General features: G+C 36.3%; 1 protein-coding gene across 1 annotated transcript in view; it reads right to left on the bottom strand.

The window, feature by feature from the left end:
• Positions 1 to 5: 5 nt before the first annotated feature.
• The window catches only part of LOC141331534 (cadherin-8-like), a gene marked incomplete at its 3' end in the record, with an annotated part of 52,037 nt that continues 35,798 nt past the window's right edge, over positions 6 to 16,244 (bottom strand). The window contains exons 5-9 of the mRNA XM_073836589.1: positions 12,614 to 12,678; positions 9,121 to 9,368; positions 2,354 to 2,490; positions 623 to 744; positions 6 to 32 (exon numbers count right to left, since the gene is read on the bottom strand). Coding sequence (XP_073692690.1) covers positions 6 to 32; positions 623 to 744; positions 2,354 to 2,490; positions 9,121 to 9,368; positions 12,614 to 12,678 — 599 coding nt within the window. The remainder of the gene's footprint in view (positions 33 to 622; positions 745 to 2,353; positions 2,491 to 9,120; positions 9,369 to 12,613; positions 12,679 to 16,244) is intronic.

The following is a 16,244-nucleotide window of genomic DNA, read 5'->3' as shown; positions in this document are numbered from 1 at the left end:
TCTTTGTCCACGGCGCTGATGGTTTGAATCAACTGTGGACACAGACACAAAGAGAGAGACCGGTTATCCATTACTCTACTTTTGACATCATATGGGGCTAGACACTGACAGCAGCCAACACAGGATGAAAAATCTGTCCCATTCACTCATAAAAGTAGAGACCCTAAGCTAAGGGGCGCAAGCTTTGGCAGCCCACTTTTCTGTGCCAAGTCCATCTATATATCTGCCACCCCTGTTCAAGACATGTTCTTTTTCTTTATGATTTACAGCACGCTGAAAAGCGGGACCCGGCCGTCCCGGTCATTCTTTTCCCCACATGGATGGAGAATGTTCTTACGGTGACTGTGTTCGAGGGCCGAGGATAAGGAAGTACATACTGATACTGTTAGTCACAGACACTGCATGTCGGCTAGAGAGATGCAGGCTCTGAGCGGGCCTGAATGGATCTGATTGTTTTCATTTTCTGCAGAGGGAGGGAGAGAGTGAGTAGCTAAAAAAGGCCACCCAGGTGTCTCTTACTTCTCTCTCTTAAATCAATAGGCTATAATTTACCGTGGCTGATCGTTACGGAGGAGCTGTGAGAGGGAGATGCTGCTGGCGAGCCTGATTGATGCCCTCTTACCTGTCCAGGTTTGCCGTTTTCACAAAGGAATGCTTCGTACTCGGTGGCGAACTCGGGGGCGTTGTCGTTTATGTCCAGGACTTTGATTGCTACAATGGCTCTGGAAATCTGGCTGTGGTTTCCTAATAGGAAAAGAGATGAGCTATTAAAACACTGAAAACAGAAGTATAGCAGCCAAATATAGAATAAAGCTATTGCAAATCCCAGGTAAATACAATGACCCAGTTATTTCCCTTCTCTTTCTGCCTCACACCTATTTCTTTCTCTCTCTTCCTCTTTTTTTTTCTTTCTCCCATCCTCTGGGTTGATGGAGAGACAGATGAGACGCAGCATCAGTCTGAGCTTTAGACATTATCAAGTATGCAAAACAGGATTACGCTGGGAAAAAAAAAACACATTCAAAGTGCTTTTGAAATCCCCTGTACAGGTGCATGTTTTATACATGAAGGTTAAAAAAATGAATATTAATAAAACGGTGGCAGCTGAAGTCTAGAAGACAATAAAGGGCAATTTAATTAGATTAAGTTTTCATTGGAATTATTCATCGGCAGTAATTCACAGTCCCTTTTGAGGACCCATGTAAATGATTGTATTTAATTAGGATTGCAACCGCTGACTTTTAAAGCAATTATCTATTCGTTTGGCTTTAGCACATGACATGGTACCTTAACAGCTTACGGGTAATTCAGGGCATACTGCTGTAATGTGCGACACTTAGAACAGCAAACGGCATTTGAAATGTATTTGACCTGTCAATTAATTTCCCTCCTTGATCGCCCTTACTGAAAAAAAAAAAGCTTATGAGCCTTGGCCAGACGTTTTAGCATAATGCAGAAGCACAGACTCACATTCATAGCCATGCTGTACAGATAGTTCTGTTTAAATTCTGTTTCACCAGAGACATCATCATCCAAAAAAAAAAAAAAAGTTATCAGATTTGTTGGTCATCATGTTAAACCACTGAAAAAGATGAACATTTTTCACGCTTAACTTCAGATGCAATGTTGCTATGTGAGGAGCCCTTAAATAATTCAGTTTATTCTGCTCTTTGAGCTCAAAGACATCTTATGTTAATTGTATATGACAACATCAGTATTTTTTCCTCCTCCAGGGAAAGATTTTTGGCTCCAGTGTCTGAATAATGTAGCTGTACATGCCAATCAAAATGAATCTCGAGGTTTATGGATGGCTTGTGCAGTGTTTATTTCTGGTCCACAGCTTGTGTTTAATAAGTTCTTTATCCAGTCAACAGATGTTCTTTTATCTGTTATGTACAGCAAACAGCTCTGGCGTGAGTAGAAATTACTCATTAGATGTCCATGAACTGACTGCTGAGCTGTTTAATTCGCTAAAATCTCTGTCTTCGGTTTCTGAGAGGAAACTTTAGCACCTTAAAATCTGTTGAAGGTAAATTAGTACCTGAGGTGTATTACATTAGCTGTTATGCTTCATTTATAGTTAGAACCCAGGTTTTGGCCATCTTTTTATCTTAGTGCCTTTTGACATGAATATGTATCCGCATTTGTTTCTCCATTGTAAATCCTGTTGCATAATTAACAAAGATGTTGATTGTGATGTGAAATTTTTATTGGTCTGAAGTGCCTCTACACAGATTTTAACGATCTCTCTGCGCATTACTGTAATGATGTCTTTGATATCGTTACACAATCATAAAACATAAAACATTTTATGTTTCAATCAAGAAGAGGAAGAAAGGTAAATTGTACTTACGAACTTCTGTGGCTGTCACGGTGATATTGTGCCACATATCCGTTTCTCTATCCAGAGGTTTTGCTAATGTGATCTTCCCGTCATCAACATTTATGTTGAACTGCCTCTCCAAATCAGTGTGTCTATCAATAAAATACCTGTAGAAATAAAACAGAGAGAGAGAGAGAGAGAGAAAATAAAATTACACCTTTGAGATAAAATGAGCAAAAAAACTTTCAGTTGATTTAATAAAATAAAAAAAAACTGATAAAAGCATATCATAGAATATTACAGTCTAGCACAAACCAATAAAAAATTACCCAAAATTACATATTAAAATAACATTGTAAAAATTATTTATGAATGTCATGAGTATTATAAATCTATGGAAACCCGTTTCCACCACTGAATAAAAATAAGCAAATAATAATAATAATAATAATAATAATAATAATAATAATAATAATAATAATAATAATAATAATAATAATAATAAATTGCTCACAATTCTGACCACCCCCCCCACCCCAAATTCACAATTGTGATTTATAAAGTCAGAATTGCGAGATGTACTCTCAATTCAGAATTTTTTTTCTCAGAATTGCGTGATATAAACTCACAATTGTGAGAAATAAAGTCAGAATTGTGAGATAAAACCTTCCAATTCTGACTTTTTTCCTCAGAATTTTGAGATCTAAACTTGCAATTGCGACAGAATTTGTTGTTCTCGAGTTTATACAATTCTGAAAAAAAGTCAGATTTGTGAGTTTATATCTCACAATTCTGACTTTATAACTTGCAATTTCAAATTTATATCACGCAGTTCTGATTTTTCTCAGAATTCAGTGACATAAACTCACAATTGTGAGAAATAAAGTCAGAATTACGAGCTAAAACCTCCCCATGCTGAATTTTATTTCTCACAAATGCAAGTTTGTACCAATTTTGAGGGGACTACATATTCTCAGAATGTGTTCTCGAGTTTATACAATTCTGACCTAACTCACAATTAAAAACTCCCTATTCTGAGAAAAAAAAGTCACAATTGCGAGATATAAATTCACAATTCTGAGAAAAAAGTCATATATCTGACTTTATTTCTCAGAATTGTGTTTATATTTTGTAATTCTGACTTTATAACTCGCAATTGCGAGTTTATATGATGCAATTCTGAGAAAAAAAGTCAGATTTGTGAGTTTATATCTCGCAATTCTGACTTCATAACTTGCAATTGCAAATTTATATCACGCAGTTCTGATTTGTTTTTAGAATTGAGTGATATAAACTGACAATTGTGAGAAATAAAGTCATAATTACAAGCTAAAACCTCCCAATGCTGATATTTTTTTCTCACAAATGCAAATTTGTATCTCGCAATTCTGACTTTTTTCCTTGCAATTGTGAGTTTATATCTCGCAATTCTTACTTTTTTTAAAATAAATTGTAAGATTTAAACTTGCAACTGCAAGCTACAAAGTCCAAGTTTGAGGGGAAAAACAGACAACATATTCTCAGAATTTGTTGTTCTCGAGTTTATACATTTCTGACTTAACTCGCAATTAAAAACTCCCTATTCTGAGAAAAAAAAAGTCACAATTACGAGATATAAACTCACAATTCTGAGAAAAAAGTCATATAAAACTTTATTTCTCAGAACTGTGAGTTCATATTTTTTAATTCTGACTTTATAACTCGCAATTGTGAGTTTATATCATGCAATTCTGAGAAAAAAAAGCCAGAATTGTGAGTTTATATCTCACAATTCTGACTTAATAACTTGCAATTGCAAATTTATATCACGCAGTTCTGATTTGTTTTTAGAATTGAGTGATATAAACTGACAATTGTGAGAAATAAAGTCATAATTACAAGCTAAAACCTCCCAATGCTGATTTTTTTCAGAATTGTGAGATATAAACTTGCAACTGCAAGCTATCAAGTCCAATTTTGAAGGGAAAAAACAAGTTCATATAATTCTGACTTAACTCGCAATTAAAAACTCAGATATAAACACACAATTCTGAAGAAAAAATAAGTAATTTATCTGACTTTATTTCTCAGAATTATGAGTTTATATTTTGTAATTCTGACCTTATAACTCGCAATTGCGAGTTTATATCTTGCAATTCTGACTTTTTTTCACACAATTCTGACTTTTTTCTCAGGATTTTGAGATATAATGTCCAATTTTGAGGGGAAAAAAACAGACAACATATTTTCAGAATTTGTTGTTCTCGAGGTCATAAAAACTTGCAATTCTGATAAAAAAAAGTTTTTATTTCTCAGAATTGTGAGTTTATATCTCTCAATTCTGACTTCATAACTTGCAATTGCAAATTTGTTTTACGCAATTCTGATTTTTCTCAGAATTGAGTGCCACAAACTTGCAATTCTGAGAAAATCAGAATTGTGAGATGTAAACTTGCAAAAGTCAGAATTGTGAGACAAAAAGTCGCAATTACCTTTTTTTAATTCAGTGGTGGAAACGGGCTTCCATATAAATCAAATCAATTATTTTTTTCTGATGATACACTTTTTGTCATGGTAAAAAAAAAAAAAAAAAAAAGAAACACATGGCATATATATTCATATGTACCTATAATTTACTAATCTTCGAGTTTTCAAAAAGTCTACTTGGGCATTCTCTCAAACACAAGCCGAGTGTGAGGTGTAACTGTCAAAAAGGCCCCAGTGGATGAGGAAGGGGTTGTAAAATAAATAAATTAGAAAAAGAAAAAAAAAAATCATTGGACTGGATAGTGAATGTGAGGAAAATGTTCAGCTGTGGCAGAGATCCTGAGACTGAGGGTGGAAGTCCAGGAGGAGTGCTCTACTGCTGTGCAGGCAGCCAGACAGCATTCCCACCTGGGAACAGTCTCCAGGAGGCTGAGTGGATTTCAGTCAAGCTCTGACAGCTCCACGTACCACCGAGAGACAGACCCTGAAATGTTCTGCTATGTGTCAATCAAACTGACAAAGTTACAGTGGGGAATGAAGTGGGAGAAAAAAGAGAACCAAACAATCAAATCTGTAATTAATTATTCCATGGGAATTGTTTTTGTTTTTTTAAGGTTTATGGAAAAAAATTAAAAAACATTTGGTTCAAAGGTTATCTTGATTGTATATAGTAAGTAAGTATGTAGTTTGGATTTTGATATATGATATATTGCATTTACAGTGTTAAATACAACTCCTCACGGATTTACAGGCTGATTCAAATATATGTATATATCAACTATCACCTATTTTTAATAAAATTTGTTATGTCAGAGTGTCATGTTATAACATGAAGCTTTCCTCCACATTTTTACCCTGTATGCTAGAGTCAACAACATGTTGACAACAACAAAGACAGAGCCAGTCTTCATATTACATGTTAATATAATTAATTAATGGTATCAAAAACAGCATTTAATTACATGTCACTCTACAAAATAATTACATATGAAGTGCATGTTGTTGATTAGCATTACTAAGCAGCCCTTCTTCCTTATGTAATTATCCTACAACCTGAGGACTCTAATGCAAAGTGTGACTGTATTATTAAATTATGTAAAAAAATGAAAATGGCAAATGACAAAAAAAGAACAAAAAACAAACACTGCACTGTGAGGTTAAAAAAAATGTTCCAGATGAAAATAGTTCTCAATTATATTATTTTCTTCATTTTACCAAAAAAAAAAAGAACAGGATAGAACATGTTCTCTAGGCCTTTTGCCATGTAGTTATTATGGCGGGGTAAAATAGTAATTAATAGGACTTTCACAGAAGCACAATTTATTCTACTGTAGCAAATGTTTTCCAGTAGGCTGCATTCTGTAAATGTGCAGTAACCAAATCAAATAACTCTGCCTACTCTATATAAGTAAAGCGTACATCAAGATAACACAATCGCCATCAAGAGCAGTCAGCATGTATTAGCATATGCTAGATATCAGGTGCCACAACAAGATCTGGAGCCAGAGGGACTTCTGTCAGAGAAGGTTAAAAGATCCCCACTGATTACACCCACACTTCTTTTGACAGATAGACAATACTCCTAACAGGGCTAATTTGAACTTGGACACAGCTTGGCACCATTTGATGCACGTCAGTTTCACAATAACAGGAGGAATCCTGCAATCTTATAAGGAGGGAGGGAGAGAGAGAGAGAGAGAGAGAGAGAGAGAGAGAGAGAGAGAGAGAGAGAGAGAGAGAGAGAGAGAGAGAGAGAGAGAGAGAGAAAGAGAGAGATGGGGAGGTGGAAAGTAGGAATGGTCTGACAGGTCAGACTGATGTGGAACAATGTTTCTGTGAATTACTGTTTCCTTGCCGAGCTGCGATTAAAACTGACATTTTCATTTTACCAGACTCCTTTAAAGGCCACAATTACACCATTTTTAAAAAAATTCTTGCCCATTTCACCTTGATTGCCTCTTCTATTGATGTGACAACCACACCGATGTGCACAATTAGCTATATTCAAGCAGAAATTTTGTAATTTGAGGTGAGCTTTGGTTATCTTATTTCTCTATGAAATTCAGCATAGGCTATTTGCCAGTTAAAGTCCCCCATCTTCGTTTTGTTAAATCAGATTTCTTATTTACAAAGTGGCTTTTACCTTGTAAAATTACTTCAACCCTTTTGCTCCACTTAAAAAGACTTTACCACTTTATGGTTCAAAATTCAGCAAAAAAAGTCAAACATCCAACAATCAATTGATCACGTTAGAAAAGATAATTCATCTTGTAATGCTTAAAACGACCTTGTGATTTTTAGCTTAACACAATCTACTCAATGGCCTCAGGATAGAAGTAATTCATCTTCCAAATAACACATCAATACGAAAAGCCTGCATGTCAGACCAACGGCTCCACAAATGCGAATGATAGAAGGGAAGGATATAAGAAGGAAGGAAAAAAACAACAACATTCTGGCTTGAAAACAGCAAATGCCACAGCTTTCTTTTCTGATAATTCAGTCTTAAACTTCAGTATGTACAGATGTCACAGCTGGAATGTTTAAAAATCACTCTGAAATGATTATACCTTATATTTGGAAGCAACAGTTAAAGAAAATGACTATGAAATGCAAAGTGACATAAACAAGTACACTACAATGTAGAACAAAACAGCTCTTGTGCAAAAGAGAGACATTAACATTTAAGGACATAAACATTGCATTTCTGTTTTCAAAAGAAACTGGAGAAGGACTTAAATAGCTTTATTCAAAATGTTTCTGAAATGCCTAAGGTAATTTTTGTAGAGGAGTGCATCTATACAGTATATAAAATAAGAATGATTAAAATCAAGCATGAAAAAAAGTCCATTTAAGATTTTTTATGCTAACCATTCTTTTAGGGCTGAACAATTTGGGGACAAAAATTACAATCATCAACAAAAAACACTTTCAATCAACTGAACTATAAACTATGCACTACCAGACAGAAGTTTTCGAACAATAGGATTTCTTATTTTTATTTTTGTTTTGAAAAGAAGTATCTTCTGCTCACCAACCCTGCATTTATTTGATTTAAAGTGCAGCAAAAACAGTGAAATTCAGAAATATTTTTACTATTTAAAATAACTGTTTGACTATTTGAATATAATTTAAAATGCAATTTATTCCTGAGATCAAAGCTAAATTTTCAGTCTTCAGTGTCACATGATCCTTCAGAAATCATACTAATATTCTAATTTGCTGTTCAAGAAACACTTTCTATAATAATAATAATAATAATAATAATAATAATAATAATAATAATAATAATAAAAATATTTAATAACATTGTGAACAAACATGTGACTGGAGTAATGACGCTAAACATTCAGCTTTTAAATCACAGGAAAACAAATAGAATATAATAGAAACAGTTATTTTAAATATTATAAATATTTAAAAATTGCACTGTTTTTGCTGTACTTTGGATCAAATAAATGCAAGCTTGGTGAGCAGAAGAGACTTTTTTAAGAAAAAATTAAAAATCTTGACAAACTTTTGACTGGTAGTGTAAATCAGATGGATTCATGTGGAACAGAATTTACTGTGAACTGAGCTGCTCTGAGCTGCTAAAAACACATGATCATTAGTTGCTTATGTGTAAAATAACAGTGCCGCACTTCACTTTGAAAAACGCAGTGCTTATATTTAATTAAAACAAAGCCTTTGCAATGTAATATTCCCACTAAGCCATTCCGATTTGAATTCGATACATTGCGCAGCCCTAGAATAAATATATCACACACGGAAACGCTCACTTGATGTAAACTCCATTGCAGCGTTCAATCTCTGATTTCTCCCCTGCTCTCAGTTCCCCGTGTAATTACACAACCTGTTGCATGTTGTCCCTGAAACATCGCAAGTCACTGGAGAATTAATGGAATGCTAGGTTGGACTGAGAGAAATTGGCTGTATAACCTATACTGAAGGTGCCCTTGTAATTTTTCAAGTAGGAAGTCACAGAAGTGAAATACATCAGTGGGAGGAAGGGGGGGGGGGGGGATCTTATTGTGTCATTGTCCTATCTCTCTCGCCCCCCTCTCTCTCTCTTTCCCAGTACAACCAATTCTGTGGAGGTGAGAGCTCCTTTTAGTCTGAATGCAAATGCACCTCTACAGGCAATTTCATCAGCAGCGTTTAATGGCTGGTAGGATGCAGCGGTGAAGGAGCACTTGGATATTAGATTGATGCAGAAGCTTGAGCTTGATCTTCTCTTGGTTTAATGAAGAAGTTTTTTGGCCTAATTTCACCAAGGAGGACAACAGAGCACCAGACCTCTTCCGACAAGGTCTAGAAATGATTGCTTTTACCTGACTTGGCTGTGTGGGGCGTCCTGGTCTCTCGCCGCTACCGCTCCGATGATTGTGTTGATTGCAGCGTTTTCATGCACGTCGAAGAGATAAGTAGACTTCGTGAAGACAGGGGGTTCATCTGAATCCTCAATGGTGATTTTGATCGTGGCCTGGTCCATGTAGGGGCCACCTGTAATTGAATCGGCTCGTATGTTGGTTGCCACGACTGTTAGGTTGTAGGATTTTTTTGACTCAAAGTCCAGAGGCTGGAAAACAGAGAGAGAAAGAGATGTTTATTATTAATGGCCACAAAATCAAAGACAAACGGTTTCCTGGTTTTTAGCAGACTCAGTTTGCTGGGCTTGCAGGTCTGACTGTAATTGCACCGGCTTCCTCCCACCTTGCAATGGATAAGATTTAAGCTGCTGCGAGCCCAATAGCAGGGTGAACAAAAATAATATTTAGTAGCAATAACCACACTTTCACCTGGAGCGTGGGATGTGTTATTAATTTGTGGCAGAGACAGCATGTGTTTGGGATTTAAATGAGGCTGCAAATAAGGTTAATGTAATGGAAACACAAGGACTGAATTGCAAATTGTTAAGAAATCATGAAAAATACAATTTGTATGTTTGTGTTCTCTGAAAACAAAATTAATCCTTGCCCACAATACCATGACGTTAACATTGTTAATGTATTCTCCGGGGCAATTATCCAATGGTGAGATATTATTGAAGCAGCAGATAAAATACAATTTGGGAATTATTTGTACTCCAGGATACATATTTGTGATTTCAGTGTATGAGGAAAAGCCCCATGCTTATCCCACCTGTGTACATACATGCTACAGTAAAAATAACTTGACACAGAGCGCCATTTTATGGAGATTTTCTTCTAGTAAAAATGTCATGTTTTTTACTCTCCCTGTACTAGCCTGATACTATTGTATTCTGAATCACATCTCTCCCTACCTCATTTGAACTCAGAAAAGGGCTCAAGTTCCCCCTTTGGTCTTTTATTGACAGAAACTAAACTAGACCTGACCGCTGAAGAACACATAAAAAAGAAACAGGCTCTAGGTATTAGTTGAAGTAGTAGAATGAAGAATTTGCTTATGTTATCAGAAAAAAAAAAGCCTCTGTCCCACAGGGGAGGTCAGGCGGACACTGGAGCCGGGCCGAGAGCAGCCCCAGCTGGGAGAGAAGAGCAGCTGGAGTTCCTCTATCAGCACACTTTGAAGTCAGTGCGGCTGACAGCAGGGCACCCGGATGAGAACAGCCCATGTACCTCTGTCTGCTGCAGTCCACAAAGCTTTTGGGAGGATTTTATTTCATTTTATTTTCACCACTCCCTTGCTACTACAGTCATGTCGAGACAGAGAGCAAAACACAGGAGGATAAAAAAAAAATGTTCCCTAAAAGTATTCAGACCCTTGGCTAGTCTTGACTTGTGTGTCATTTCACTGTGTATATAAAAAAAAAAAAAAATATTGTTTGCACTGACATTTATATTTCAGAGCACTGAAAGTGAAAAAAAAACCTAATACAATTTTAATTATTTACATAAATATACACAAAATACTAACTATAAATATATAGAACCAACATATGCAGCAATGACAGGTCAGTATTTTAGTTCTCTCCTTGTAATTCTAACATATTTAAAGTATTTTTGAAAACCAGTCCCACTACAGTACATAATAACTGCTACTCATCTATAGTGCCTTGCGAAAGTATTAATACCCCTTCATTTTGTCCCCCCATTTATGTTGCCACATCAATCTTTACTCTAATATCTTTGCAAATGTATTACAAATAAAAAAAAAAAAACCTTAATGATTTCATTGCATAAGTATTCATGCCCTTATCTAGGACAGTTGAACTTTAGCTCAGGAACATTCATATTGCTTGTAGATGTTACTACACTTCGAGAGAAGTTAACCTGTGGTAAATTCAACTGAATGGGTATGCTTTGGAAAGGCACATGCGTCTTAATGAAAGGTCTTACAGCTGAGCAGAAACCAAGCCCTGATGTCAAATAAACTGCTTGTAGAGCACAGAAACAGGATAGCACCAACCCACACATCTAGGTTCAGGAAAAATTCCGCTGCACTGAAGATTCACAGAAACATGTAGTCTCCATTACCCTTAATGGAAGAAGTTTGAAACAACCAGAACTCTTCCTAGAGCTGGCCTCCTGGTCAAACTGAGCAACTGATAAGGAAGGGCTTAGGCTAGAGTGGTGACCAAGAAGCCGATAGTCACTCTAGTTGAGCTCCATGATCATATATGCAGATAGGAGAAACTTACAGAAGGACAAACATCACTGCAACACTCCACCGGTCTGGGCTTTATGGCGGTGTGGCAAGACTCAATACTCTCCTCAGTAAAGACACATGAAAAAAAAAAAAAAAAAAAAACACCTAAAGGACGCTCAGGCTGTAAGAAACAAGATTGTCTGGTCTGATGAACCTCAATTCCAAGGATCATGTTTGAAGGAAAGCAGGCACTGCTCATCACCTGCAGAGAACCGTCCAAAAAGTAAAGTGTGGTGGAAGAAACCTCATGCTGTGGGGCTGTTTTTCAGTGGCAAAGACTGAAGGAAAGCTCAATGCACTAAAATATTGAGATAGCTTTAATGAAAATGCAGAACCTAAGACTAGGAAGAAGGTTCATCTTCCAAGAGGACAATGACCCTAAGCACACAGCAGCACAGAGCAGTGGTTATTAGACAACTCTGTGAATGTCCTTGAGTGGCTCAGCCAGAGCCTGGCCTGAACCCAATTAAATATTTCTGGAGAAACCTGAAAATGTGCATCTGCCCCTATCCAACCTAACAGAGCTTGAGATGTGAAAAGGTGAGAAAAAGAGTGACAGATAATTTCCAAATGTTTACAAAATTTCCAAAAGCTTGTTGCATCATACCAAAAAGTCTTGAGGCTGTAAAGGTGCTTCAGCTAAGTACTGAGTTAAGGGTATGAATACTTATGCAATGTTCTTATTTTCAGATTTTATTCAATTTAAAGTTGTGACAATTCTGTTTTTACTTTGTCAGTATGGTGTATGGAGTGTAGATTGATAAATATAACATAGATTGCTATGCATTTGGACAGCATTACGCCAGAATTACTTCTTTTTATTATTAGCAATTTTAACGATTTAACGACCTGTGTTTGACTTAACAACAAACTGGTCGTTTTAGCAGCAATTACTTCAGTTTTCAGTGTCACACTTCAGAAATCATTCCAATATTTTGAAATATTATTAATGTCTTTACTGTTAATTTTGCACTAATAAAGTATTAGTTTCTTTTAAAAAATTTTACTGACCCCAAACTTTTGAGGGGTAGTATATTTACTGATTTGTTTATGTGTGTGTCCAACCATTCGTTAAAAATCATACATCATTTTCCACTTCACTGCTTTCACTATTAAGCTTTCTGGCAAACTCCAGATGTGCTGTCACAAAGTACTTCTTTTTCTGTCATCCTCCTGTATAGTACAATATAATACAGAGCTCTTTTTACGGTTGACTGGTGCACCTTTACTCCATTCTTTACTCTTTAGCTCCTTCAAAGCTATTCACACAGAGTTTTGAGACAGTATGGCCCCTTTCCCATTCATCCTCTCTCTCTCTCCCAATAGTGTCCTGCCTGTTTCACTACTATTTCTATCTAATAAAATGTTAAAACCATCTAAATACAATAAAGGTTTCAGTGCTGAGAAATAAAGAAATCACAGAGAACTACATTTCAATGAAGCACCTGAAACTCTGTAAAATGAGCCAATTGGTTAGGGTGTGCAAATAACACTGCAGCTTTCAGTAGGACTTTACAAGCAGAAGTTTCCCTGTGATGTAAAATTCAGAACAAGCTGCAGTCTGGCACCTTGCTTGCTTTAGAAAAGGTCAGTGCTGCTCGAGACTATCGAATTTTGGTGACAGTTCATAGAGTTTTATGTCCTAAATGTAAAAAATGGGTAAATAAAGTAACACGTCTGAAGAGCTAGAAAAAAAAAAAAAAAAGAAAGATAGAAAGAGAAAGTTCTTTCTTTTACTATGCAGCATGTTTGAAATGTTACCATTTAATTGTAGTTGAGATTTTCGAGGACACCATTCAAATGCAGCTTTGCATATTGGCAAGACTGAAACACGCTCCTCTCATCTCAGACACTGCAAATCTGTTCCATCTAAAAATATCATGCCAACACCTCATTCTTTTGATAGTCATGCATGCCATTTGACTCTCTACAGTGAAATTGGCACTTCTGCATCCCTCTGGGTCTGCATTTTGGCACTCATTGTGCGGAAAGGCCTGAATATGACTACGGCTGTCACTTGACCTCCGTCGTTTCCAGATGATGCAATTCAGGCTTTGATGTGGACTGAACACATACTGAACCACATGGCTGTGACTGATTTTTACCACATATACTGTATATGTGTTGTTTGAGAGCACCTAGCCAACTCCAAAAAAAAAAAAAAAAAAAAAAATCCCAGCTTGGTTTGAGTGTGTAGGTTTACAGGAACATTTAGAAGCATCAAAGATCAGCAGCGGGGGAAGTACAGCATCCCTCTTCACTATCACCACCACAGCCTAAGGGGGGTAGGGGGGAGATGAAAGCATGCATCCTTTTACAACAAAGCAGTATATTGACTGTTTGAGCCTGTGGCATCTCACTCAGATCAATATGTTTAACCTTGCAACAAAGGCTCTTTGGTCATGACCATTCAAAATTTAGCAGGAGTTAAATCAAATTTTAATTGTTGGTGAGGGCTGCAGCCGCCAACTTGCTGCAGATGATAGTTGTTGGCGCACGTCGGCTCAGCACAGGCGCCTGGGGAAAATGTGTGTCTGCGCACAGTGGCAGGTGCAAAAAATTGAGGAAAAATAAGGGTTGTGTGCTTTACAAGCTTGTTCTGCTCTCCTGAACTCCAGCACCGTCTGGAGGTATAGAGGTTAGCGGGGAGAGGGCTGTTGATTGCCTGTTTTTCTCATGCAATGCCATCCATCATGCTATTAGTAATGCAGACAACAGATTCCAGGCCAAGTGCTATGGGATGAGAAGACGAGGAAAAACAGGCATGCCATTATACATTCAGCTGTGAGAGACCTGGGACAAACCAAATGACTTTTTTTTTTTATTTCTCTCTTTGTCTCGAGATTTTCCCCCATTTCTTTATGTTATGATTCTGATATTGAAGAGGCCATTACTATTATGTGTGTAACTACACATAATCGTACCAAAATTTTTCAGATGGGTCTTCTGCGTTCGGTAGGCATGTATACAGAAAGAATACAGCATGTGCAGAAGTTCTGTGTTTACTAAGTGTACTTAGAAATTCTGTTTGTAAGGTATATCAATATATTTTCAAATGAGATACAGGAGATATGGTTCAAGACAGTTCATGTCAATATACTTTGATGTTCTTAAAAATAAAAAAATGCCGGACATAAATTAGTAAGGAGCAAGATACCACAGGAAAAAATGTCTTAAACATGAAACTTTATACAAAGTATTAGATGTCACAGACTTTTTAGTTTTAGTAACAACAGACATTGTCTTTTAAAGACAAATCCACAGTTTGTTCAGTAAACCAATTTTTAATTAAAAAAACCCTGCTATAACAAAAATATACCAAACTGTGACTTCAAAATCAAGACACTATCAAACATCCATTTTATATCCTTTTTATCTCTTTTTTCTCAGAATTGTGTGATATAAAAATTGCAAGTTATAAAGTCAGAATTGCAAGATATAAACTTGCAATTCTGTGGACATATGAGTTTTTTTTTTCTCCTCAGCACTGGACTTTGCAATTGCGGAAGCGAGTTTATATCTAAATTCTGAGGAAAAAAAAAGTCAGAATTGCAAGATACAAACTCGCAATTACTCAAACTCGAAATGTAACTTACAATTGCGAGAAACAAAAGTCAGAATTGCGATTTTATATCTCACAATTCTGACTTTATTTCTCTGAATTGTGAGAATATATCCCACAATTCTCACTTTATAATTTGCAATTGTGTGTTTATATCACACAATTCTGAGGAAAAAAAGTCAGAATTGCGAGTTTATATGATGCAATTCTGAGAAAAAAAATCTGAATTACAAGATGTAAACTCGCAATTGCGAGAAAAAAAGACAGAATTGTGAGTAAATTCATGTCCCAGTCACATTTTCTTGGTTATGCATTACTTACACTATCAGAAAAACAAAACAAAACAAAAAAATATATATATATATTTTTATATTAACAATATAATAAATATTCTATTAAAGGCAAGTGTAAGCGTTTTACATTTATTCTGAAATAATAACTGAAGGCAGTAAGAATTTAAACAATAAATTGTATTTGTATTTCTGTTCAGCTATTCTTTTTAATTGTTAACTTTTTACTATTTTTGAATTCTTCGGATCATCATTTATCAAAGCTCAGTAAATATTGGTCATAGACACAGAGATTTACCTTAAAGGGGTCCTTTTATGCTCTTTTACAAAGTCTTTATTTTGTTTTGGAGGTGTACTTGAACATGCTGTCATGCTTGGTGGTTCGAAAAACGCAGAATTTTTCACATAATTTACATTACTACAATAGCTTTCTCCCCAGGCTGGCACAAACAGCTCGATTAGTTCCGGGTTCCAACTTCCGAAAAACCAAATGTTTTGTGATTGGTCAGCGGTCCCACTGTGTTGCGATTGGCAAACAGCGTAGACCGCGTTCCGCCCTGCTGCGCCCCTTCCCAAAGCAGCAAACTAGATTAAAGTGATTCTTACGTTTTAAATATGGATATTTTTCTTACAAAAACGCATCGGATCGCTGAAGGAGGCTTTTACCGACTGCCCTGGAGCCATGTGAGGCACTTTTTTTTTTTTTATTATGGATCGACTTGTTTTGGACTGATGGTACGGTGGCCGACAGAGGTCAACGCGCTGCAAACAAGAAAACACATGCAAACAGAAAAAACGACAACAAATTAAGAAAACATCTTCATCAGTTTGACAACACAGGCGCTGCAAATCCTCGCAACGCAAACACAAATACGGAAACGCGCTGCAAATTCTCACAACACAACCAAACTCAGAAACGCGCTGCGAACACACGAAGGCGCTGCAAACTAACAAACGCGCTGCATATAGCACG

The sequence above is a fragment of the Garra rufa genome, chromosome 3 (genome assembly GCF_049309525.1).
Source record: "Garra rufa chromosome 3, GarRuf1.0, whole genome shotgun sequence".
Lineage (NCBI taxonomy): Eukaryota > Metazoa > Chordata > Actinopteri > Cypriniformes > Cyprinidae > Garra > Garra rufa.
This window is presented reverse-complemented; position numbering and strand designations above follow the sequence as displayed.